The 27,175-nt window shown below is 42.6% G+C and overlaps 1 protein-coding gene across 1 annotated transcript in view; it reads right to left on the reverse strand.

Annotated features, from left to right (window-relative positions):
• Window positions 1-27,175, reverse strand: part of kcnh2b (potassium voltage-gated channel, subfamily H (eag-related), member 2b) — a gene marked incomplete at both ends in the record, with an annotated part of 270,387 nt that overhangs the window by 26,235 nt on the left and 216,977 nt on the right. The window contains one exon of the mRNA XM_080050579.1: window positions 995-1,177. Coding sequence (XP_079906705.1) covers window positions 995-1,177 — 183 coding nt within the window. The remainder of the gene's footprint in view (window positions 1-994; window positions 1,178-27,175) is intronic.

Here is a 27,175-nt window from a genome sequence, read left to right on the forward strand (position 1 = left end):
CACAAAAACAGGGCTTTCAGCTTTCAGGAACTACTAATGCCTCGTTTCCACCGAGTAGAGCGGGTCGGAGCGGCTCAGAGCGGGACAGCTCACTTATAAGAATCTTGGTGGTGTTTCCACCGCGGACCCTACCCTTACTGGTAGGGCGGGGTTTAGGCTGGACTGCGATAGCCGCCGCCAGAATGTGGGTCAAACTATCGGGCTGTGGAACAACTGTGGTCAAGCCAGCGGTCTCTCGTTTTTGCTTGGTCAAACCAGCCGCTTCTTTATTTATTCCCCCCGTGTTGTTGTGAGCGTGTATTTACTACTATCTATGGCGTAAACACACAGAGACGGCTCGGTGCAACTCATAGAGACAGTGAGCGAACAGTGCTGGCTGTGGCAGCTACGTGACTAGCAGTGGGACACAGTGTAACCAACTGATTAATTTATTGACAAGGAAAAACACCACACAATAAACAGTGCTGTGCTCACATTTTCGCCAAAACACTAGACTCTCTTCACTCTTGCCGAGATGACTACACATGGCGGAAATTATTCTTTCGACCAATCAAATGACGGCAGTGTGTAGCTCCGCCTTTTCGGCACCCTTTCAGGCGGCTAGTACCCCTGCGGAGGAGTACTGAGATTAGGAGCGGCTCAGAGCGGTTAGGTGCGCTTAAACCGTACCCTACCCAACTTTTGGCAAATGAAAAGCCAAACTACCCGGACCGAACCGCTCCGATCCGACCCGCTCTACTCGGTGGAAACGAGGCATTAGACTTAAAGGTGGAGTCAGCCATTTTAGAGAATGCTCGTTGTCAGAATCACTTTGTCAAATCAGGGGCAATCAGTTATAGCACATTATGTTTAGTTTGCGTATACAACAAATGAACATTAGACCATCCGGTCATGTCTTAAGGGCCGAATGTTGTATAATAATGAAAGCCCTTTGAAGTAAATGTTTGCGAATAAAAAAACGAACTAAATCAAATGAAGTTGAGTTGGAGCCTACCTGGTCTTCATTGAGGAGGAATGCGGCAGAGTAAGGGGTGAGGATGGCTGTGTAGATGACCAGCAGTAGGATGAGCCAGTCCCACACTGCCTTGAAGGGACTGTAGTGCAACACCGTCCAACTGTGGATGCGGGGGGCCTGGAGCTTGTACTCTGGCAACACATCTGCACCCAGAGACAGCACCTGGACAGACAGAGAGACAGAGAGAGAGAGACAGGCTATCAGACACACTGACTAATACTGTGTCCTCCTTCCACTTTTGCGTTTATTTGTGTCTCAGGTGTTGCTCTCTTTACTTGTGTGTTTTTCCGGTATACAGTACATTTTTTCTCTTCTATATATTACATCGTTGATAGGAGCCTGGGACTTAAGAAATGTCCTCGCAAATGACTGCTGCTGCTGCTGTAATTGTTGTACATATGACAAATAAATCATCTTGAAAATCTTGAATCTAAGAGAACGCTGGAGAAAATGTGGAGGAAAGGTTGAATGACCTGGCCCGGGCAATAGGGAAATGAGACTATATATCACCATGAGACTGTGTGTACATAAACAGCTAGTGTGGTGGAAAATAAGATGATAAACTATGCACACAAGCGTGCACACACATACACGTCACACTAATGCACACACACACATGCACACCCACACACACCCGTGAATGTAAATAGATATACGCACACAGCTGGAGTGCATACTGTATAGCGGCACTATAAAATATTCATTGGCTTCCCTGACATGTGTGTGTGCTGTGACCACACAGCAGCAGCGTTTTGCAATTACCGTTAAGAGCCACAGTGTCCATAGGAGATGACAAGAACTGTTCTGAAGGCACTGACCCTCTGAAAGGTTATACTCCCAGGCAGCTTGTTGTTCTCTCACACACACACATAAACACACATACACACACACACACACACACACACACACACACACACACACACACACACACACACACACACACACACACACACACACACACACACACACACAGTCCTTCTAAATATGCAGATGGGCATACAATGCATAGATGAACGCGCATACCCACACAACGCACGCAAAACGCAAGAACGCACGGCACACACACACACACACACAGGTAGCAGATTGATTCCAGTCACGTCCTCTATTTCTCTGTACAAACTGTTCCAAACACGAGGGCTTTGACTCGAAAAGTGACAAGGAGCTGTATACAACCATATTCCAAACACACACACACACACACAAGCACACACACACACACACACACACACACACCCTTTCCCTCCGTCTTCTGTCTCACATACACACACACACACATTTAAACACAAACACACACCGGGGAATGAAACCTTAGGTATTATGGAGCAGTTCTAAGTAGCTTTATTTGCAGTAATGTATTCCAGCGTCTGCACTGCACTCGGCCCTGGCTGAGAGCAGGAATGAATCAGTGTAAAGAGGCATTAACACAGCCCCGCCGTGTGTCTCTGCCTAAAAGAATCACACAAGGAACTGCAGGGCCAGAAACAAATGTCAAGCATTAAGACTGCAAGCGACCAATTAATAAAACTATATATTAATTCACGTATTCGTTTCTTAAGAGGAAAGGACAAGATGCAAAAATGCTTGAGGAGTCAGACGAAAAAAGTTCTATGGTATTTAATGAAAAATGATGTTCAGCAGGTTACAGTTATGCAGGTCAAGCGAACAGCCAAAAAGAAAGCAAGTCAAAAAGTGAAGTTCTCCTCTTACAGCAGTATTATTTAAAGCATATCATAACAAGGCTGATCATTGGTTAGTGTCATGTGTTTCATAGTTCTTCCTCTTCTGGCTGACGTCATCTTCTTGATGAACCGGTGCGGAAGCAGAATGAACCCTGCCTAAGTCCTTGAAGCTTGAGATTGTTTTGCTCAGCTGTGTAACGAAATGACAGAAGGCCTTTGTATATAACAGACACCTCGTCTTGTCCCTAGCCTTATCTATGGAAAGCTATCAAGGAGTTTTTTGTAGCAAAACCTATCTGCCTCCTTTTCTTTCTCACGGGATAGTTTGAGAGAAAAATGAGAGAGTCTAGTCACAAGTGAAGAATATATCGATTATTCTATTTGATTATACATTAGTAAATGCAAATTAATGAGGGGGGTTTAAAATCATTAAAATTAGAACTATTATTTCTTACAAAACCCTCTTCAAATACGTTTCTAACGTATTTATAACTGAGAAAAATATAGTTCGGGACGAGGAGCACTAAAAGCTCAGTCCACCTGTTAATCGTCACGTTAATTTTGGGTAAATACTGAAATCACAAAAGCAATAAGCAACACACATTACTGAAAGGGAAATCGGTGATACATAGGAAAACTCAGAGTCAGTCATACATTTATCCAAGAATGTGTTGTAATACTGTATATGTAAGAATTTGTGTTTGTGCAGGGTCAGCCAAAGTTCCATCGTGTCACTTCTGCTATCTGTAACATATTATGCAGACAACCGAAATAAGATTGTCTGGGGATTCAAACCTCCTAGCAGTGACTTCCATTCATCTAGGGCCTCTATGTGTAATATGTGTATATTCTAGTGCGTGCTGATTAAAGTCAATATATATGATATGAGTGGGCACCTCTAAAAGTAAATTTTCGTTACACACGGAAAGGCATAACAGTCATATATTTACACACGGAAAAAACAACACTAAACAGTTAAATTAAACAATTTAAACATTCACTATCAGTGACATTTGTTAATCTACTGGTGCAGCCTCTAAATGAGTCTAAAATCAGAATACAAAATCCACACTAGGCATGAATCATTTTGTCAGTTTTATCCAGGTATAATTTGCTTACAAAAATCATAAAAAGCTACAAGTCTATGGTGGGTGTTTACCAGTGTCTAATCTCAATCTGGAAGAAAGGGAAACACATGATTATATATCACATAGATTTTCAAAAGATTAACACAAACACACATGGAATCAGAGATTCTAAGTCAAATACAAAGGGTTAACATTTCTAGATTCACATACTAAGTATGAATTAACTTTACTAAGGGTGATTCATTTCATTAACTTCAAACAACCATATGCAATCAGAAGATTACTGGCTCTGAGGGAACAGTCAGAGCATACATTTACTTTAAGATTGGGCCTATCAAAACAGGGCAGTTCACATAATTAGTGAACATATTTCTTAACAAAAAAATTTTTGTGATGGCTTTTTTCTTCATAGACAATCAGTTTTAACTTATTCGTTTTAGAGCCACACTTGTTGCAATTTTTAATCAAACCTCTTTCAAGAGAGGTCGTGGAGATGAGGTGCACATTGTCAGTGGTGTCTATAGCTCCAGACTTACATTTTACTTATAGTACGTTCAATTTACTGCGTACCTTTTTCACCACTGGGTCATAAGCTCACCTTCTCTGTGAATGTGAACTTTGGACCGCACACACTCCTATTTGGAGCCTTGCTAGGAGTTGACCCTGGCCCAGCCTGCAACTGCACCTGGACCTGGTCAACACAAAACTTGAGACAAACAATTAGTACAAACAGACAATTAATACAGACAATTAACATATAACAGTTAATTTGCCAGACATCAGAAGAAGGTTCGCGACCTCCCTCTTCTCATGTCCTAGGCTATCAGCAATTCATGTGTTGTGACGTGTTTGTGTGTGTAAGTGTATGTGTATGTGTACTTGCCGCTCTTGGAGAGGTTGTCATTGGCAGCGGGGTGTCGGTTAGCTTTCATAACCTATTTAATTTTAACCTATATAATTTCCCTCTTTTTACACCATTTAGTGTAAAACTTAATAGTACAAAAACAAAAGAAAACTATACAGAGGGGAAGTCTTCACTGACTGAAGTTCCTTCTTAACTTGGAGTAATCAAGTCCCTCTTCTTTAATAAAAAAAGAAAGAAAAGTAAAACAACCTGTGGAGTTATTAAAACCTAAAACATAAGGAAAAAACAAAACAGTCTGCAAATATTATTAAAAGCATCCTAATGTGTTTTAATAAAGGGTCAATTAATTTTTAACCTACAGCATCTAAACGTTATCTAATTTGTAACTCAGTAAGGGTCCAGTAAACTAATCACTGGTGTACATGGCTAAATTCAAAGGGGAACACAGTTGGCCAAATCATAAAATAAAAACAAAAAAAATAAATCCAGGGGATGGACAATGGGACTGGCATGTTATTGTCTTTGGTATAGCTTTAGCAGGCTACTATTAGTTCTGCATGTTTGTGGGCAGAACAGGCCTTTTGGGGCACAGGGGAGATCAGTCTCTGGGTCTCCTTAGTACCGATTAGGCCTCTGGGTGGGGAATTGGGACCTTTGGCCAGGGGCATAGTTGGCTGGTGTATTCCAGGGAGTTCCAGATCCTCCATATGCCCTTCTTCCACCCAGGTAGGGATCGTTGAAGCCTCCACCTTGTTGTTGTCGTGGGTTTAGCTGCTGCTCTCGTCGCTGAATCGTTTCCTTAACGTGTGGGCAATCTCTAATCCAGTGTCCCTCCTCCTTACAGACATAACACGGGTGGCTTTGATTTCCATTCCCTTTTCCATTATTCTTGACGCGCCCCCTGCCATTGTTATTATTTCGTTGGTTCTGCTGTGGCTGTGGGTTCTGATAGTAGGTGGAAGCAGGTTGCTCACATGGTGGGGATGGAGAAGTCACAACCATTCGTTTAGGCTTAGACTTGGCTTTATCAAATTCCTCCACCTGTAGTTTCAGCAGGCGTTTAGTCAGGTCTTTCAGCTCTTCCTCCTCTTTGCTTTGTTTTGCCTGATACAGTTTGTAGAAGTGGGCTAGAGTACTCCTCCATGTAGTGTACTTCTTATGAGCGAATGGTAGTTCTGCTGCCAACGCTTTCTGAACGGGTGCAGGGAGGCCTTTGATACACTGCATCCTCCACATGGCTTGTATGGCATCACTGGCATCGTGTCTTTCCCCTGTGTGTGTTTCCCACTCCTCAGCAGCCCTCTTTAGGTACGGTAGGATCGCCTCATCCTTGTTGATCTTAATTTCCGCTACGTCAGTGACAGTTCTATCAGTAGGGAACTGCTCACGTAGTGCCGTCCACAGAGGAGCCCTAAACGTATTCAGGGGGGTGTTATCAGGTGTGGTGGATAGTATTCCTGCATTGACGAGGAGGCGGCATGCCATGTCAGAGCCCTCTACTCGACCTAGTAAGGCCTTCAGATCACCTGCACAGAGACTATCTCCCATAGTCAAGTTCTCGAATTGTCTGATCCACTGGCTAGCCCCTTCTGTAAGTTCAGGAAGCTTCTCAATGAGTGTTTCAATGTCTCTATGGGCAAAAGGCGTGTAGACGTGTGCTCCAGTAGCTGCTACACGTAGTGGCAGTTGGAGATTAGTGGGGACTCCAGGTGTTGATGTAGATCTAGCCATGCTTCTGGTTCGCATGACAGAGGGGATAAAGGGACCGGTGCCACTGGGGCCTGGTTGATGGCTCGGTGTGGCCATGGGAGGGGTGTCGACGAGCAGGCTCCCAGTCGCTTCTCCCTCTTTTTCTTCCAGACCAGCCCTAACTTTATCAAGTCTTTTCTTAATGTGCTCAGCAACGTCCTCCTCCGTAGGTGACTGTCTTTGTCTTTGGAGACAAAGGCATCTCGGGGTCATTGCAGGTGGGAATGAGGTAGTGTTAGGGGAAGCAACAGGGCATACCTGTTCCTCAATTTCGTAACTGTACATCTTTTGCCAGGGGGGGAAATAACAAAACCTAGAAATAAAAATAAAAAAGTGTTCCCCTTGAATTTGAATTATAGAGATATCAGTCAAAACTAAGATATCTTGCCTTTTTTGTGTTGTCAGAGCGATCGCTGCCTTCAACTAGAGATAAGACCCACCAACTGTCCACTAGAACAAGCCTGGGGCCTAAAAAGGGATAAAAGAAAAGAAAGTTAACGACACTAATAATACACACTACACAGTATAATTACTAATGTTTGGTAATTACTAGTTCATCAACCATGCATTTCGAGAAGACACTATTTATCTCTCCCTCTTTTTTTCAAAAGAAACTCTTTTTAAAAACACAGCTGATCACATTTATATGTTTTTCACATCAAAATTAGTCTAACAATCAAGACACTATTGCGTCTGGAGTACCTTTAACTTGAGATATTAGAAGGATAGTCCACGCCTTAAAAAATAAATCAAAAAACAAACATCAAAAACGTGTGGCACCTTTTAAATTGAGATATTTATCTCCACTGTCTATAATCAGGGCCTTATATTAAATGAAATACCACAAAGCGTGTATTTAACCTTATGAAACAAAACTTAAAAGCTCACAGAGCTTGGGGCAGATCTTTTCAAAGAGAACCCTCAGAGTGAGAGTGAACTCAACTACATTAGTATCTTATTCAAACGGGACCTATATAATACTATGCATGATTATACAATACATTTAAACCTTTTAATCTGATAATAGTCAATAGTCCTGTAAAACAGTGCCACTTTCACGCATTTCAATGAGAACTCTCCGCAGGCTTCGTGTGTGTGTGATGTTTGGACGTCAGCGTGTGTGTGTGTGTGATGTTTGAGGTAATACTCTGTTAGTATCTGTTCTGAGGTAGACAATAAATAACATGCAAACACTAGACAAATACATAAACATGCAGTTATATAACGTACAATTATTTCCATGCTGGTTAAGACAAGTAGTAGTATTTTTAAGACGGGTTTCCCATAGTTAATCCACTTAACTAGAAGTATTCTTAACTATAAGAAAGCCAATACTCAGAATTTACAGAGCTCGCATTCAAACATTATTTTTTTTCTTAACCCCACCGGGTCTTCTTCAAACTCCCAGCCGTCCCGTGGTAATTCAGTAAAGCAACCCCCTCCAAATTCTAACGCGGCCGTCGAAACCAAGGTGTGCTTTAACGTAACTTGTAAAGCAACCCCCCTCTAGTTAACGCGGACGTCGCGACTGAAGTGTACTTTAGCGTAATTCCAAACTATACTTTTTTTTAACACAAAGCCTATTTCTACCATGTCAAAACATGATCATGGAGTCACTCTCTTATTTGACAAATTACTGGTTGCCCAGGATCTATTTAGGAAAGACAGATCAATAGACTTTGTCAAATAGAAAAGCTCTCCGTCGACATATGAAATCCGTTATCTTGCATCTGTGCAAATTGTTAAACCTTATCCACATAAGGATACAGTCTCCTGTATATTTTTTACTTAACAATTTTCAATTTTCCAATTTATATGAGGTGTCTTTTACAATCACCTATTTACTAAATCAGGTTCTGACAGTTTCCCGTACCTAGTGATACGCACAAATGCATTTTTCATACCATATTTAAAGCGGCTCTGCAAACTAGGGAAAAATAATTAAACCAGCATTTCAAAAGCACAGACTGGACAAACACAGCACATATATGCAAGAATTTTTTCTGCTTCTGCCGAACATCATTTCCTCATTCTCCAAAACAAATTAAAAAATTCAAACTAACTTAAATTTTTACCACTCTGTTAGGACCCGGCTTCAGACTCACCACTCAACAAAATTTGGCATAGTCAAATATGAACTTTGGTTTTTAAAAAACAACAGGTGTCCAATTACCTTTTTTCTTTTTGTCAGCGCTGATGTGTTGAGTGGAGGCTCCGCTTCCAGGCCCGACCAGCTGGTCGAGGCTCGTCCTCCTCTCTTCCCCCCTCTTTAGGACGTCGAGGGTCACCAATTTAATAAAACTATATATTAATTCACGTATTCGTTTCTTAAGAGGAAAGGACAAGATGCAAAAATGCTTGAGGAGTCAGACGAAAAAAGTTCTATGGTATTTAATGAAAAATGATGTTCAGCAGGTTACAGTTATGCAGGTCAAGCGAACAGCCAAAAAGAAAGCAAGTCAAAAAGTGAAGTTCTCCTCTTACAGCAGTATTATTTAAAGCATATCATAACAAGGCTGATCATTGGTTAGTGTCATGTGTTTCATAGTTCTTCCTCTTCTGGCTGACGTCATCTTCTTGATGAACCGGTGCGGAAGCAGAATGAACCCTGCCTAAGTCCTTGAAGCTTGAGATTGTTTTGCTCAGCTGTGTAACGAAATGACAGAAGGCCTTTGTATATAACAGACACCTCGTCTTGTCCCTAGCCTTATCTATGGAAAGCTATCAAGGAGTTTTTTGTAGCAAAACCTATCTGCCTCCTTTTCTTTCTCACGGGATAGTTTGAGAGAAAAATGAGAGAGTCTAGTCACAAGTGAAGAATATATCGATTATTCTATTTGATTATACATTAGTAAATGCAAATTAATGAGGGGGGTTTAAAATCATTAAAATTAGAACTATTATTTCTTACACAATCCAGGAGTGACTTTTGACTGACTTTCACTGGGTTCTACTACAGTACTCACACACAGCGCGTGGTGGATGAATGCCCCAATAAAACAGTGCAATAACTGAAATGGAGCACAATGCGTCAACTAAGGCGGCTTACTGTGGGGGAAAAAAAGATTGTCGCTTCTATGTTATGGTGTCATGCAATCCCAGACAACATCAACAGCTTTATGGACTGGAGTTGGAACTAACAGAAAAAACAGCAGGGGGGGCCATCAAAGATAAGGCCAAGACAATAAAAGATATCATCAAATATCTATACTGAGGCCTGTACATATTCCCCGCTGTCTCACTTTGGTTTACCTCTTCTCACCTCTGTGTATTTGTTCTTGATTCTCTCCATTTTACAACCATATACTCTCCACCTTCTCTTGACCCCAAACACATATATCCAGTCAGACTTATTACCATTCACCCTGCCTCCTGTCTCACCCTCCTTTCATCCCTGAAGATTCTCTCTCTTCTTTTGACTGTTAGCCCTCCCTCCCTCCTTCCACTTTCTGTAACACTCTCTCTATGTGATATGTGTCTTCTTGATCCACTGTGACTTTATACAGGCTATGTGCTTATGATTAAAGCATGTGCTCTTTGAGGACCTGACATCTTTCATTCTCTCTGTTTTTCCTTTTTCCTCAGGAGTTTTCCTTGTAGAAACTAAAGTTGTTTTTAGATAAATGAACAAGAAGATCTCAGTGTACAGCCGCTCGATAATTATTGAGCCAGCTGTTCCATTTCTACAGCAGCCCTTCAGAATGCTGGCCCCCTTCAAAGGCTTTACATTATCTTTGTTTAAGTATGTACGCAGGCCTGCTTGTATTTTGTTCACATACATAAAGCAGGAGCCTACTTAAGCTTTCTTGGTAAAAATGTATGAATTCTCTAAGGGGTAGGCCTAATTTCAAAAGTCTTAATGATCAGTTGAATTGATTCATGTGTACACGGACATAGATGTGATTATAAGCTAAATGCTGCTGTCAGCATGCTAACATTCTAAAACTGGCAATGCCAACATGCTGGTGTCAAGCATCTATAGTGTCCATCATGTTTACCAGCTTAATTGAGCCTGTTAGCATGCTGACATGAATTCTATGGAAATCTGTCCAACAGCTGATATTTCACTCAAAATCACAAGAGTGGACCTCAGTTTGGAAGGGGAGCATCAGAGTCAGCAGGACTCAACCAGGATTGGGACCAAACATTACTGATCAAAAGAGACTGTATTAATAGTAAATAAAGATTTTAACTCTGGCTTTATCCAACATCTAGATTTTTGGTTTTTAAAGAGATGAAGATGTAAGCAGTTAGATATGACTGAAACTGGCACATTTATTCAAACTTTTCTGAAAAAAATTGCTTTGACAGAGGTATCACACAGTGGAAGTGTTGGCAGACCCTCACATACAAACATCCACAGACAGCTAAAAGTTCACTCAGTGTGTGCCCTCCTGTAGTATCCTGAGGGTTAGATGTAGCCATGTGTGTGAAACCAAACTAAACTAAACTAAATTAAAAAAAATACATTGCCATGAGCACTGTAAAGAGTGCAGATGTCAAGACACATTTAAGTGGAGCCAGGGCAGGGGGTTGTATATGAGGACATGACTGCAGGGACAAGACTTAGGGGCAACTATGTGTAAATGTTTTTCTCACTTCCCGCACGGCAAGCTGTTTCTTTCTGCCATGCTGTCTAGAGAGTGGACTCACTCACTCAGGCAGACACATCAGCAAAACATCTTTTCAGTTTGACATTCAGCCCTTATACTGTTTCACACTGCATTTAAAGTCAAAGTATAAACTAAAGGAGGACAAAACTGGCCCTGCGTTCCAATCCCTATACTTCCATACTATTTAGTATGCCAGAAAAATATTTAGGATGACCATGCACATCAATTGTAGTATGCTGAAAATACATAATTGCTCCACTAACTCCAATAGCCCTTTGGAGTATTTGTCTTTATTCTTGACATTTCTCGACATAATGAAAATAAATCTTTCATATCTGATTTTTTTTCTCTCCTGTGGCCCTAAAACTCTTCTGTTCTTTAGTATGTAGTGTCGGAAAAAGAAAAAGTATGTGATTTAGAACACAGGGTGGATTTTTTTTATTTTAAGCATTTTTATGCTTTATTGATAGTGCAGAGAGACAGAGGTGCAATGGGGCAGAGAGGGGAGTGACATGCAGAGAACGGCCGCGGGTGGGAATCAAACCCGGGTCTGCTGCTGGGCCCGGCCCGGGGGGGGACGCCTTACCAACTGAGCTAAAGGCGCCCCATTTATTATTGCTTTTAAAAGTCCAAATGATTTACAGGTCAACGTTCAGGCTGTTCTTTAGAACCGTTGCAGTTGTCATTTATACTGTACATGACAGTGTGTGCTTTAGGGGCCCTTTCCATGGTGAAAACGTGACAGTTTTTCCGTTTTTGGTTTCAAAAGTTAACCCGTTCAGACGCAATTTATTTTAAATTCTCACTCGTACACATGTTTTCAGAGGAAACGGGCCGAAATCGCTGTTGTAAGCATGCCAAGCCAATAGTCAGCGGTGACACTTAGCCTAGTAGATAGCTCTTCCGGTACAATTTGATGCATACAACCTTACTGTAACCAAAAATGAATGCCACTAACGTTCATAAATCGTTTGGTGATTTGATTTTTCCTCTGAGGGAATAATTGCAATAATGAAGCAGTACGGAGATTGACAAGGTTCCGGTACTGACTGAGTCTGAATGTGATGACACCTTTTTATAAGCAAGACAGATTAAAAAGCACAAACACACGTACACACACATGCACACAGACACAGACACAGACACACACACACACACACACACACACACACACACACACACACACACACACACACACACAGACACAGACACAGACACAGACACAGACACAGACACACACACACACACACACACACACACACACACACACACACACACACACACACACACACGGGAGATGATCTACAGTTCTATATATAAAAGGCCGGGGTATGACTGAACTGTCAAAGCCTCTTCCATCATACTCATCAATCAAATCTTCTATCAGTGCAGAGGAGTGAGCCACAGTCACACACAGTTGCAGAGCTATGTGCACAATGTTTTGCACTAAAGGTTCAAAGAGGCCTGAAAGTCAAACTGTCCCCTAACCTCCCTCTGCCTGTATCTCTCTACACTTAAAGGGAAACGGTTTCCCTTATCTCTTGAGAGTGAATTTGCAACAAAGACAGAGGAGTCACCTTGTGAAATGTTCCAACGAGTGAAGATAGATAGTGAACATCACGATAGCTGACGGACAACCTGAGCATGTTGCAGGTAACTGGTAACTACTGTTTAATACTACATTTAAAATATAAAAAAACAATATACAGTGATATTTATTTTCCTGATATCCCCATGAGTCGCATTCTATATGGGTTTTAAACAACAACCTCTGCCCATTTGGATGTGGCAGTAGGACTAGTTGCCTTAGAGGTTGACGGATGCCATTCCCCGATGTTGTGACCCAGTGAAAGCTGGAAGCAGCATGGCCGACACGGATCACAACATTTGGAGCGTTTCCTTTCCAAATAGAAAGCCTTTGCAATATATCACAATATGCATCGTACCGCGTTGATGAACTATAAGTGAGTAGAATGAATATGATTTAGGCAATTATGCTATGAGGCTGACGATATGGTGATGCGTATCATATTGTGAAATCTTTGACATCTCCCAGCCACTTACTCACCCAAGTTGCCATATAATCTCAAAATAACTTTAGTTGCGTTTGGTATATAGAGGTACCAGACAGAATTTTTTAAATATCTTTGCCAACTTCTCCTCAGAAGTGGATGACCCTGTAGCACCCTTTTGGCTGAGCTCTCTGTAGTCACACCGTGGCTTGTCTTAACCTTGACACCCCCCGATCCTGATGAAAATATTGTGCGGATCAAAAAAAAACATTACATGGTCCGAAGTTAGCAGCAGCTAAAGGCAGCCAGGCCAGTGAGCACCATCCATCTGCTTGCTAGGGGATGTTGATGGTTTTTGGGAGGCTTCCATTTCTAACATTGTGTGAGATTCATTTGGCACAGATTGGCGTAAACTTGGAAAACAATCCAATCTCCAGCTCAAAGGTGCAGACAAATGTACACAGAAACTGACGAGAAAAGACAATAAAACTCCTCCGAGCTCAGTTAAAGTGAGACGGTAATTACCATATTTACACTTGGCTCTTTGTTTCAATTTAAAGTGAAAGACTTGGGGCCGAGTGGGTTTTCAATCAACTGTATTCACTATAAAATGATGTATATCTATAAGAAAAGCCCTGTTCACTGCCTGTGGTGCTGTATGAGCCACAGGAGAGCTTGTCTAGTTTAAGAGTGATACATTAATTTCAAAATTAAGATATTTTGAAATTTTGAGCATAATGTCTGGGAAATCAACCCACAACAGTGAATGTGTGAAAGCTCATACACACATGCAGACACATTACCCCTCTTTCATTAGCAATCAAGCAAATGTAACATTTCCTGCATGGAAAACAAGGATATTATAGATTTTAAATAGTTTTAGGTTACCAAAACAAAACACATTCAACCCTTTTTATCTAAATCCCTTAAGGCATTAATGGAGGGGTCAAAGTACCAACTAGTTATGAGCCTCTGTTTGTGTCCACCATTTACAGTTGCAATCAAAATGATTAAAACCCCATTGTAAATAAGGTTTATTGGCTAAATATGAACTTAATAGAACCCCATTTAAGAGCACATTTTAAAATAAGTATGTCTCAATCACACCAGGCTAGCATTAGCTTCATTAGGTGTGTCTGAGATGGAACATATCAAATACCTTGACATTTACTGCATGTTAGAAACAGGGCTAAGTCAAGATAATAGTCTTACGTTACTTACAAAACTGTGTAAATAAAGTATATGCCTGTACATTTTTGCATGCACACTTATGTGTATGTTTTTAGTTTGAAAAAAGAGACACTACTATCTTAATCAGGGTCAGCAAAAGCCTTGCTGTTTGCATGTGTCTGTGTGTGTGTGTGTGAGCTTGTGTGTGTGTGTGTGTGTGTATGTCAGGGGTTTAGCGCAAAGTTACACCACCACCTTAACCTAATATACTATTAAAAAACGAAACAAAGGGGATCAGGGAATGGGGGATGAGGGGGGAGGAAGAGAGAAAAACACAACTGGAGCGCACACAGAGCTTGGGCAAAAACGAGAGAGAGAGAGAGAGAGAGAGAGAGAGAGAGAGAGAGAGAGAGAGAGAGAGAGAAAGAGAGAGCTAGTGGGCGAAATAGGAAAGGATGGCCAAACAGAGTTTAGGGGGACCGATATAGAGGAAGACAAAGAGAAGGCTTACGAGTGAGGAAATATTGACAAAGGAAAGAGTCATAAAAGTAAAAGAACAAGCATGAAAATGTACATTTCTGTGGAGGGTGGTCAGTAAAACACACACACAATAGAAATGTTAGCGCCTGCTTGTACACCGGAACATTTGGATATAATCTGCAACAGCTCAGAGATTCCTCCGCCAACACAAAGACATTGAGATCACACTGCTGCTCCGGCTCCTTTACACTCTCACTCTCTATCACAACCCGTTCTCACACGTAACAAGATCAATAGAAAAGATAGGAGTCATGTATATAGACGCCATTGTTTACCGTGGACAGGAGACACAGCACAAACACACCCAGTCAGCTCATAAGTGGTATATTGTTGTTCATTGATTTTTTTCTGTATCAGTTCATTGTTTATCAGGTCGTGTTCACACCCAGTAGTCTGCTTCCTTGGTGCGCACCAGATGAGAGCAGAGACATTCCCTGCATTCCATATCACATACTTTTTCTTTTTACTACACTACATACTAAAGTAAAGAAAAGGCCACTGGAGAGAAAAAATCAGATAAGGAAGATTTTATTTTCATTATGTCTAGAAATGTCAAGAATGAAGACGAATACTCCAAAATGCTTTTGGAGTTAGTGGGGCATTTATGTATTTTCAGCATACTACAATTGACGCGCATGTATTGGGACATCCTAAATCTTTTTCTGGCATACTAAATAGTAAGGAAGTATGGGGATTGGAACGCATGGTACGTTTTTTAGATGTTTTGGGTCGTGTTCACAAAGGCAAAAATCAAACGCACTACATTGTAAACAAAATTAATTAAATTTAATTGTATTTCATTTTAATCTAAGTTTTAATTTAATTTAAATGTATTTATTGATGCAAACCTCAATGTGATGTGTTTGCACTGAACAAGGACTGCACTTCATTTCTTTGCAGGCTATCTGTTACAATGACGAATAAAGATATTCTATTCGAAAGTTACGCGCACGGAAATGCAGTCAGACAGTTTGTCGAGTAAAAAGACTGTAGCGGGCGGAGCGTATGGGCGTATGCTCTGACAACGTGCACTAAATGACTTAATAACAAGTGCATTTATAAGGCAAACTATGCAAGATTTTAATAAAAATATGAATTATAGAGTTCCGCGAAAATGTATCCCTCTCAATGATCACTTCTGCTCCACTGGAATATGTGGTGGTGTGTTTATCTGCACAGTCCTCCTCTCTCTGGCTGTATTTTACATAGTAGCATTTGTTGGTATTGTTTTGTAAACAGAAGACTCAGACCTAAGCTTCACCCAAGCTCCTCCCTGCTACTTCACTTCCCTACTTCCCTTCCATGTCATTAAACAAATACATTGGGCACGTTTCACAAGACGACCCATTGGACAGAATGTGTTTTTCTGTCTAGAACATGTGACGTTTCCTCTTGAATCACCCAGCAAACGCCTCCAATACTTCAAGTAGAGCAACTGATCCATATTTCATACAAAGTCAAACAGCAATGCTCATGCTCAGTATAATAAACAGCAGTATGTTCAAACACCATTGGGAGAAGCACATTAAAGTTTCACAGTTCATTTCTCCAGTAAACATCAACTTGTTCACTTTACCACAGATAAACACAGACTTTAGTGTTTGTGCTGTCTAAAGGCTGTGGTTGGACCATAGTCCTCTGGGGAAGAGCTTTGGCAAATGATCTCATGTCACAATGTCCCTTTACACACCTCCTACAGACCAACATGTGTGTGTATGTATGTACATAGTGTATGAATACAAGCATACTGTGTTAGGTTTCTACATGTGCTTAAGATTGTGCATATGACTGGGTACGCCTGGATGCGTGTGTGTGTGTGTGTGTGTGTGCGTGCGTGCATCAGTCTGATCCCAGCGCCACCACTGGCTCCCCGGCTGACCTTTTTCTCTCCAGCTCTGACAGTTCCCATTAAGACATAACAAAGCAGCATATTTCTCTAGCCCCAATCTCTCTCTCTCTCTCGCCCTCCCTGTCCTCCTCCTCAGCGCAGCCTTCTCCTCCAATATTCATCAGCGCCCTCAATCGCTTAGGGACGTTCTCTCTCTCTCTCTGGATATCTCTTTGTCTTTGTCCTCATAATCGCTCATTGCGCTCCATCGCTGTCTCTCTTTTTACCCTTCCTGTGTCGTCTCCATCTTTCTCTTCCTCCATCTCTTACCATTATTCTAGTTAGCTCATCCCTCCCTCCGTCCCTCCCTCGCTCCAACACACAACTAGAATAGCAGCAACACAATCACCACACAAGCAACTGCTGCAGCTGACATGCAGTTTAAAACAAACACATTTGACAGTACATGTGTTAATTTACAGCTAAAGGAAACTTCTGAGTCTTAAGAGTCGACTAAGCTTTAAAGTTATTAATCTCCTCTCTCTCTTTGAGTCATCTGCTGGTGTTCATACTAAAGAACACGTGACCTAAAGTACAAACCGTAGTTCAACAGGAACAATCAGGGGATTGAATCTGTGTTGGTAAAAGAAAACACCCCATCATCTTTGGGAGAAGACATTTTGTTAAAAAGAAAACAGCTAAACACATCTTGGGGCGCACTCACATCAATCCGTACTGTTCCCAAGCACACTTGACGGCTAATGTGTAGTATGTTGGACCAGTGTCAGTGCTCCATGGCACAGTTGGAACAGGTGTGATGTGGCATGGTACAAATGCTTCTGTACAAGCACATTGTTGGTGTTGAAATAGCCTTCACCTAAAAGTTTACAGTTAAAGTCAAGAACCAAATGTATTGAGTCAGATTTCAACTTTTCATTCAGAGGTCTTTGTAATGCTCTTTCCCAAGCCCAGTAGTCTAATGTAGACAATGCAATGCTCTACTTTTAAAACCATGTTAATTGTTGTTGTGACACTATGAATTTAAACCTTTAATATGGCCAATTCTGTTGTTGTCCAAACAGAGAGGTCAGGAGGGAATGAAGATGGTGGAAGGGACCAATAGAAAGATATGCTCCAGTGTTTTCCACTTCACTGATGCTGACCTAGCAATCATCATTTACAATCCATTGTTTGACATCACATGTTATGCATATGTGCAGCCTGAAGACTGAATCCTCGACTGCGTGCATTAGCAAGATTCCAAAATTAAATGAATGCATGTAAGTGTTAGTAACAGTTGCATGTGTAATAAATCAGTGCTTGTGATGGTTTTTTTAAGACAATTTTGTGTGGTGGGTGTGCACTGTATGTGTGCGTGTATTCACAGTATTCTGCTGTGATCTCAAGGGAGGCTGCATGAAGGGATCATCTACCTGTGACATCACTTAGAGCATGAACATTAATACTGATTCGTAGTCACACACACGCACACGCACACACACACACACACACACCCTCACACACACACATCACTTGCGAGGACATTACATAGAGTTACATTAATTTCCTGGAGACTTGCCCTAACCATGACCACTAATTGTCTAACCCTTACCCTAACTTTAACCAAAACCAAAGTCTACCCCTACCTTAAAGCAAGTCTACACCCAAAAGTAGCCTATAATCAAAAACGTTATGGGATCCCAAAGGGAAGACACGTCCCTGCAAAATCACTGTGTAAACATAACATTTTCCCCACAACATGAGTAATACATGCGCGTGTGTGTGCACACACAAACACACACACACACACACACACACACACACATGCTAAAATGTCCTGTAGTTCCTTTGGGATTGTTACATTGGACAGAGCCTGCTTCTCTTAGTCACACATCGTATTACTTCTCTAAGCAGCATCTTAATTCACATATTTCTACTCAAGTCACTGACATCTCAAGAAACCCTTGCTACGCACACTGATTCACCCATCTCTCTACTGCAGTGTACATAGTGCGGATGCATGAATGTACATGGGCACGAACAAGCCTCGGAAATCAAATCAAGCTTTTATATTAGAAACCAAATCCAAGAAACAGAAGCTCTGAAAAGCCGGTATGTGCAGGAATGAGGCAATGACACTGTAAGGGCAGGAAAACCAAACAGATCAGTCATTTTCTATAATCAGTTAACAAAATCACTTTCAATTATTGAAAGGAAGTGTAAAGCTGGTGAGTGAGTGTGAGGCTGCAGTTACTTCCGCAACCGGTCTGACTATATTTATTGGCCGAGCAGAAAGTGCTCTTTTGAAGAGAAAATATATTCTAAAACTAAAACCACTCTCACTCACTGGGTTTAAATGTGGCAGAGGATGATGGTGGGGTGAGTCATTTTGGTGGCGAGCAATCCACTGGAGTGCTCCCAGTTTAGGTGCAGCTGCAGCAGCGCAGGGAGAATGTTTCACACATATTATGTCAAGTGTCCATGTACTGTACCTCTACCTGTTTGAACCACACTCCTGCTGTACTGAGGATTAACTGCATAATGGAACAAATGAGGAAAAATGTATGATACCCTCTGCATTACTTTAAGAACCACCACTTAAAGCTTGGGTATATGATTTGGGGAGAAAATAGCAGTTGGGATAGAGATTCGAATCCAAATACCTCAACCGCTCCACTTGTTCTCTTTGGTCCCTCCCCTATGGTCCCTCCCTGACACGCTCTACACCAACAACGTCGGTGCCGAAGTGAATGGACAGTCCCAACAGCCAATAAGAACAGAGATTTATTTAATTTATTTTTTTAGAATCGGAGCCTCGCTCTGATTGGTCAAAGTGTACCGCTCATGCTCACTTTGACCAGGCAGAAATCATATAACCCAGCTTTAATGTTTGGCATTATACAGCAAGTCCAGTATTGCAATGAATATCACAGTCTGGGGGGCACTCTGTGACGTAGTAGGTTAGGACTGCATGCCATCCCCTTCTCTCTCCCCATTTCCACACTATATATCTGATCTTCAACTGTCAATAAAAGGTTAAAATCCAGAAAAAAAATAGGGATGTCTGTTGGCCAAAGATTTAAGATTTGACCTTCTCTTTGTCTGCCTCCATCCCCTGCTACTTTCTGTCTCTGCTTACGAAAATGACAGCTCTCTCAGTTGGGTGAGATAAAGGCAGAGTGCATATTAAGTCTCCTCAGAAGGGTTTAAAGTCCTAGCCAAGCCAAGCCGAGCCAGGAAAGTATGAAGGGGAGATATCAGGGTTTTTACATTTTGACTTTTTACTTAAGATGCTTAGCTCAACACCTCCACTTTGGTGAGGGCTAAGCTCCACGTGAGAGGGGCACGCACACACACACACACACACACACACACACACACACACACACACACACACACACACACACACACACACACACACACACACACACACACACACACACACACACACACACAGGCACACGCAAATACACACGCAAATACACACACACACACACACACACACACGCACACACACACACACACACACACACACACACACACACACACAGTCCTGCAATAACTTTAAGGCTAAAAACCCTTTCCTTCTAAAGAATTCCACTTGGTAATTAGTAGAGAGAAGCAGCAGCAGTTAAATAATGTAGTAATAAGTGGATGTCTACAATGGCTACAGATTGTACACACACACACACACACACACACACACACACTCATAGAGCTGGCAAGCAGAATAGTGTGTGTGTCTGCAAATGGCTGTAGGCATGTTATGTGTAGAGTACAACGTGTGTGGGAGTCGGGGAACGCTCACCCTCCCACGGTGTCCCTCCATCTCTCTAGCTTCCCGTTCCCTTCATCCTGCCTGCCTCATCTACCAGACTCTGCTTTGTCTGGTCGAGGTGCCAGCGTGTGACTGTGTGTACTGTGTGAGGCATTCTTCTCACCCCTTGAAGGCACTAAAAAAACCCTACTTGTTCTATCCTGGTCTCATTCAGTCCAGTCTGTTGTTATAGCTCTGAAACAGGGTCTCTTTTGCAACGTTGCCAAAAAGTAGCCAGTGAATTTCATAGCACAGTATTGATACTGGTAAGCCTTTTCAGGCAGATACAGGATTCTGTCAGAAAGGCTTTGGCTGAGTCTGTGGTCTCCCTTCAGCTACAGTGCTTTGGACGTCACATACAAACTTATTTTGAATACTTTTCATTTTAAATTCTAGGGGATGTCTGGAGAACAATCCCAAGGGGTGGATCAGTTCCAACTTCCAATCTGGGCATTTTATTTGATGGGTTGCTATCAGCTACAATACAGCCGTTCAAAATCTGATCCTTTCTGTACAGAAGTGACTGGACACGACACACGTCAGTTGCTGCTTTCCTTAATGCCAGCTGGGCTCTTCAGTGCACGCCTTTTCACTGTTTGTCCTCTGACAAAGATTGTTAATGAGGTAAAGTTAAACGATGCTCCACTCTGTGCCAACACTCTTGGAGGGGAGGCAAAACAAACTTGATAGGGACGTCCGTACTACATTCAGCTGAATGACCATAACTCAAAATCAACAACTCTTTGAAATAAGGACTTTGTGCTTTGCAGTATCACAGACTGATATTATGGAAACAGTTGCCAGTTAATATCTGCTGGCACTACAAGGGGGACACCCATGCATGGTGAGAGAAACTGTAGATTTGTGGGGGTGGATTTCTTAATTGTTTAAAAAACACGAAAAGAAAAACCCCACAAAACATATTGTTAAATATAAAATAAACGGCTGTGTCCTATTTCTGGGTTTGCCGAACCCTTGCATAACTTTCAACACTGGCAGCAGGTCCATTTAAAACTGCGGGTGCTTTCAGGTGTCAAACAGGGCCTGTCTGAACGCTGTGTAGGAGGAAGAGAGAGTGAGAGAAAAGGGGAGAGAAAAAAGAGAAAGAGACTGAGCCAAAATTGGATGTGTGATTGCCAGGCTGTATCACGACTACATACCCTGCAGAGTATAGGTGAAAGCGTGCCCCCTGTTTGACCACCAATCTGCGACTGCTGGATGTATATGATAGATGAGAAATAGGAAGATCTGACCTCAATTTGATGTGTATGTGTGTATAGATTATAGACTATAAAAAAGAACTTGTTTCTGGTCCTGGACTGGACCTGTACAGTAGAGTACGTTGTGTTAGTTGTTTGTTTTATTTTGTCTTTTGTTTTCGTGTTCCTTTTTTCAGGTTTTTCTCTTTTTGCGTGTGTATGTTCTCTAAAAAAATCCATAAAGTATATGTAAAATAATAATTTGCCTGACAGTTCTGATACACTGACTTCCATTGTCCAGAGGCAAGACCTAAGTTGTTTAGCATCTGCACATGGGGATGTCTGTATACAACATTTACATGCACATCAGCATTTATCAGCATTATTGAAATATCAAATTAATTATTGAAGTACGATTAACTTGGGCATTGTGAGGCTCTTCATGTTAGATGTAGGGCAATGGCTTCCATTTTTTATCTGGCCAAGGATGTCCTGTTGGTAAAAGCAGACATGATAGAAAGTGACTCTGATTTAGCCCGGAGATACTGCCAGCCAGAGAACAAACAACAACAGCACGGAAGGACTGATGTCAACGCTTGAGCAAAAGAATATCCAACTGTCAAATCTTACTATAACACACCGCTATATTTCTCCAAGGACTATGCAGCTGACTCATGAGTTTGCAGAATACTTTGTCTTTTTTTTTTACCGTCCAACTTCGTCCCAAACAAGAGCGATGGGCTGACTGCACTCTTTCTCTGTTGGGCTCTTATCAATTTTCACCATCGTAGAGAATGAGGCGTGAAATTTAAAAAGGTCACAGCAACAGACTGCAGCCTTGTTTGTCTGCTGAGAGATACAAAGAAATATGTCCCTAAACACGTCATGAGGCATTCAGTGACGTAAAAATCTCTCCAACTCCATAAAGCCAGGAATTCTTCGACTTCAAGCCATTGGTCGAATTAACTTTAAAGACAATTCTGCTGTCTTAAGCACCATACAGGGGGAATCAAAATCAATAAGATGTATCAGTCATCATTCTCACAAATAAAACCAGACACACACACACACCTCACACGCACACACAGGTCATCACTTGGCAGAGCCGCATTGCAGTGAAAGATAACCTGAAGACTAATGTTACCAGAGCTGAAGGGACAAAAATCAAGTATAATACAGGGCCTAGGCTCTGTAAACGGGTATGTAAACAAAACATCCGCAATGGATTTTTTGGGAGCGAACACACGGTATGGAGATGGTAGCGGATTGCGATCTCTGATTTTGACAAAAAGTTCAAAAGAATCATAGACTCCACCTTTAACGGTTAACCACAGACTTCTCTCATCCTAACCCTCAAACCTTGTCCATCACATTAGTCTAAAACACACTTTCTTCCCTTTTGCAGACACTTACTCCTACACTTTAGTCCTGCCAATTTACTACAGTACTTCTGCAGAACACTTCTCCACAGTTGTCCCTCTCTCTGTCTCACCTCTTTCCTCTGGGCGGGCGCTGGGCCTGGAGGCTTCTCTGTTGCTTCTGACCCGCGGGGGCCAGAGCGTGGGGGGCCGGCGGGGCGCGGCATCAGGGCGTTGGGGCAGCAGGTAGTGTGGTGGATGTACTGGTGGTTTTGTTGCTGGTGGTGGGGGTTGAACTCCTGGGTGAAGGTGGACCGGCGCAAGAAGACGAGGAGCTTGAGCAACGACGGCAGGACCATGGTCCTCAGAGGCAGCTCAGAGCGGAGGGGTCGGGGGCAGGGCGGACTCCGGGGGTGGTCCCTGAACGCCCCACAGGCCGACCCACACCAAGAACGCACTGTGTGGGGCTAATACCAGGTCACAGGCAGAGGCAGCCCAGAAGGCAGAGTGAGGTTTCCCTGCGTTCCAAATTGCATGCTCTTTCTTTATACTTATCTACATACTACAGCTGATCATAAAAGTATGTTGTTAGCATGCGGTAGAGGCATATAGTTGGGTCGTATTTTGACTTATTTATTTCATCAGAACATCGCGCCTTGAACTTGCCTCTTGCTTATGGAGTATATCCGTTGCATCGCTGGTTGTTTTCACTCAGTCGGCCCAGTCGATGTGGCGTCACTTGCGGTGCGCAGTGGACCGGGGGTCAGAATCGCCCCAAAAGGCATGCTGATTTCAACACTAAAAATCACTACCGGGTACAGTAGGGCATCCGGGTACTTTCAAGCATGCAGTATCCGACCACATGCATTGGGGACATCATAAATCTTTTTCTGACGTTCTAAATAGCAGGGAAGTATGGGCGATTGGAATGCAGGGTCGGTCTCATGCCTGGAGACGCTGTCGGATGTCACATGAAAAGAGTGGAGAGCCCTTCACTCCCATGATATCAGGGTAAATCTCCTGGCTTTTTCACCTTCCTCCTCCAAGGCTTCTTCTCACTCAGAAGAAAAGGTAGAGAGACATAGCTGTTCTGTAGTCTTTTACACATCCAACTATTCAAAAAGCTTCAGCCCTGATGCAACTGACACTCTACATCAGTCCTAATCTGGCCCACGGTTCCTTTTTCAAAACCACGTCAAGCCGGCGATACCTTATTATATTTTTCTTGAGTTTCTTCCACACATTCTTCCGCTGATGAAAGGCTGTTAACTCCTCGGAGTGGTTGAACAAATCAGCGTGGCACGGAGGAGAGGAGGAGAGAGAGATGGAAGACGGCAACAGGCTGAGTCGCTTTCCGTTAGTTGTACCGATGCCATTCACCCGCTGCTAGTCATTACTACGTACTACTACTACTACTACTACCACTCAGAGAAGAGAGCGCTAGAGAGAAAGAGAGGTAGAGTTACACAAGGAGAGACAGAGAGAACGAGAGAGAGAGAGATAAAGGAGGTTGTTCTGGAAAGTGTTTGGGTAAGAGAGAAAATAATCTTTTTCGCTAGAGAGATGAGTCGCTCGGTTGAGGATAAACAGAGAATAAGGAATAGAGAGAGAGAGAGAGTGAGACACAGACACGGGGGGCTGGTGGAGGGAGGGACACAGAGAGAGAGAGAGAGATAGAGAGAGATAGAGAGTGAAATTTAAACATAACGGCATGTGCACAGGCAGTGCAACAGTGTTGGTATTGGGAGATCATTTTAGGTCCCGAACCCCCCCCCCCCTCCCCCAGACACACACGGCTGGTAAAAATAGTTGACACCTTACAATATTATGTAATCCAGTTCAACAACACTACAAACTGTGGGATCGAAACATGATCATGGAGCTTATTTAAAACCGTTCAGAGTGTCAACCAGTTAATGACGCACAGTGGTACTGGATTAGAGGACAATGTGTAGGTGTTTGTGTTATTGTGTCTATCCTTTGTGGACCGTGTAAGACACAGACACTTACAACCAGACAGTTACAACCAGACAGTCCAATAGACCCATCGTACACATTATGTTCATGTTTTCAATGATACCAATATCTTAAAAATGGAGTAATTGATAGTAGACCCACAATAGTCTGTTTTTGCAACACCTTATGAATTCATTCTCAACAGAATGAAAAATGCCTTAAATCAGCACAAACAACACAATGCCATTAATCAGCCTGGTCCTACCAGACCATCGTACTTCATTTCATTTGTACAGAAGGTCTGGAATCGCTAAATTGACAAACGTAAACTCACTTGAAGGCGGGTGTCTGTTGAAGTTTAAAACTATTGGATCTGCCCAGTGCCACTCTGGATCTGCCAACCAATTGCATAACGTTTGGTCGTGACGTATGTCATGCGCCGGTTTCTGCAACTGAAACTGCCGCACGCCATTGTTCTCAGCCACTCCCTCTGTTCGCTGATTGGAACGGTAAAAAATATGCAGGAGAAAACCCGCAAATATACCGCGGACCCAGACTGGCTACTGAAGGGGAATTAAAATTAAGCGGAAGTAGGTAGGTGGGCGGTGCCAGGCTACATTAACATGGGTCCCAGGTGCAACTAAAGACTCCACTTTTCTGAAACCTATGTGTAAACCAACCTAAACTCCAACTTTGATAATGATCATGATGTGTGACCTTTAAACTAACGTTAAGATTAAAGTGGAATAAATAGTCAACTATGCGTCCGGCTTGACTGTAAACAATATGACTTAGCTTATAATACCCCAAATATTATTCACAATACATCAGTTAAATAATACTGTGGACATTCAGACAGATAATGAGAGAACACGAGTTATTTAGAGAACAAGAGGGTATTGTGCACTGCTACACTGGGCATGTGTATTGGGGCAGAAAAAGGGCGGCTAATATTAATGCATTACACCCCAGCTCAGTTGCTCTGGCTGGGCTAAAAGGCTGTAACAGTAACTGACACAGACAGAGAGCAGGGAGCACACACGCTACCAGATAGAAATGGATATGGAGGAAGGCAAGAATTCACTGAAGATTTGTATTAGATTTGTGGTCTGTGTGTGTCTATGAGGGGGAGGGGGGGGGCTCAGGTTGGTCGCTCCCTGGGAATTTTTTCAACTTGTGGAAATCGTTGTGACAGTTACCCATAATCCCCTCTGTCCATTTGTGTAGCGTGCGTGCATATTGTATGCGTGTAAGTGCATGTACCACAAACATTGTGGACAGGTGACACACACACACGCACGCACGCACGCACGCACGCACGCACGCACGCACGCACGCACGCACGCACGCACGCACGCACGCACGCACGCACGCACGCACGCACGCACGCACGCACGCACGCACGCACGCACGCACGCACGCACGCACGCACGCACGCACGCACGCACGCACGCACGCACGCACGCACGCACACACACACACACACACACACACACACACACACACACACACACACACACACACACACACACTGCTGGTAAAGGTCACGGAACAGTTAGCTACTGCTTGGGACAGGCACCCAACAAGGCTAGCAATTATGCTATGTCCGAATAGCATAATGCATAGCATCTTAAAATAGGCTCAGGAAGATCATTTGCCCTTGTGTTGTGCCACACAGGCTGATCCACTCAAATGCTTTGTTCCTCCCATGGGCAGGCCCAGCCTCCAACCATAGCCTATCCTCTATCACACAATGTCAAAAATAATGTCTTTGGTAGAGCTTGAGTTGTAACTGTCTTGTTCATACGAGCATCACTTATTTCGCTGTGTACCTGTTTGTGTGGTTTATTTTTGAGTGACCAATACGTTTTACAGTAGGCTTATGACTTGTGTGTGTGTGTGTGTGTGTGTGTGTGTGTGTGTGTGTGTGTGTGTGTGTGTGTGTGTGTGTGTGTGTGTGTGTGTGTGTGTGTGTGTGTGTGTGTGTGTGTGTGTGTGTGTGTGTGTGTGTGTGTGTGTGTGTGTGTGGGACAGGAGGAAAGCTCCCGTGGAGCCCACAGTGGCTACTGACACATGTCCTACTTGTCAGAGGTTATGTAGGTCTAGGATTGGGTTGTATAGCCACATTAAATCTCATAGATAGATGTGGAACAATGGGGATGAGTAGTATGGGCATTGTCACTACCTGGAGCTTGTTTGTACAGAGCCTGGGTCTTTTGAAGGTGGCTATGCTGTTTTTTAGGCTGTGGTAGCCTTGTGGTAGGATAGGATAGGTAGAATCGG

This window comes from Ammodytes marinus (assembly GCF_949987685.1).
Source record: "Ammodytes marinus genome assembly, chromosome: 21".
Taxonomy (NCBI): Eukaryota; Metazoa; Chordata; class Actinopteri; order Uranoscopiformes; family Ammodytidae; genus Ammodytes; species Ammodytes marinus.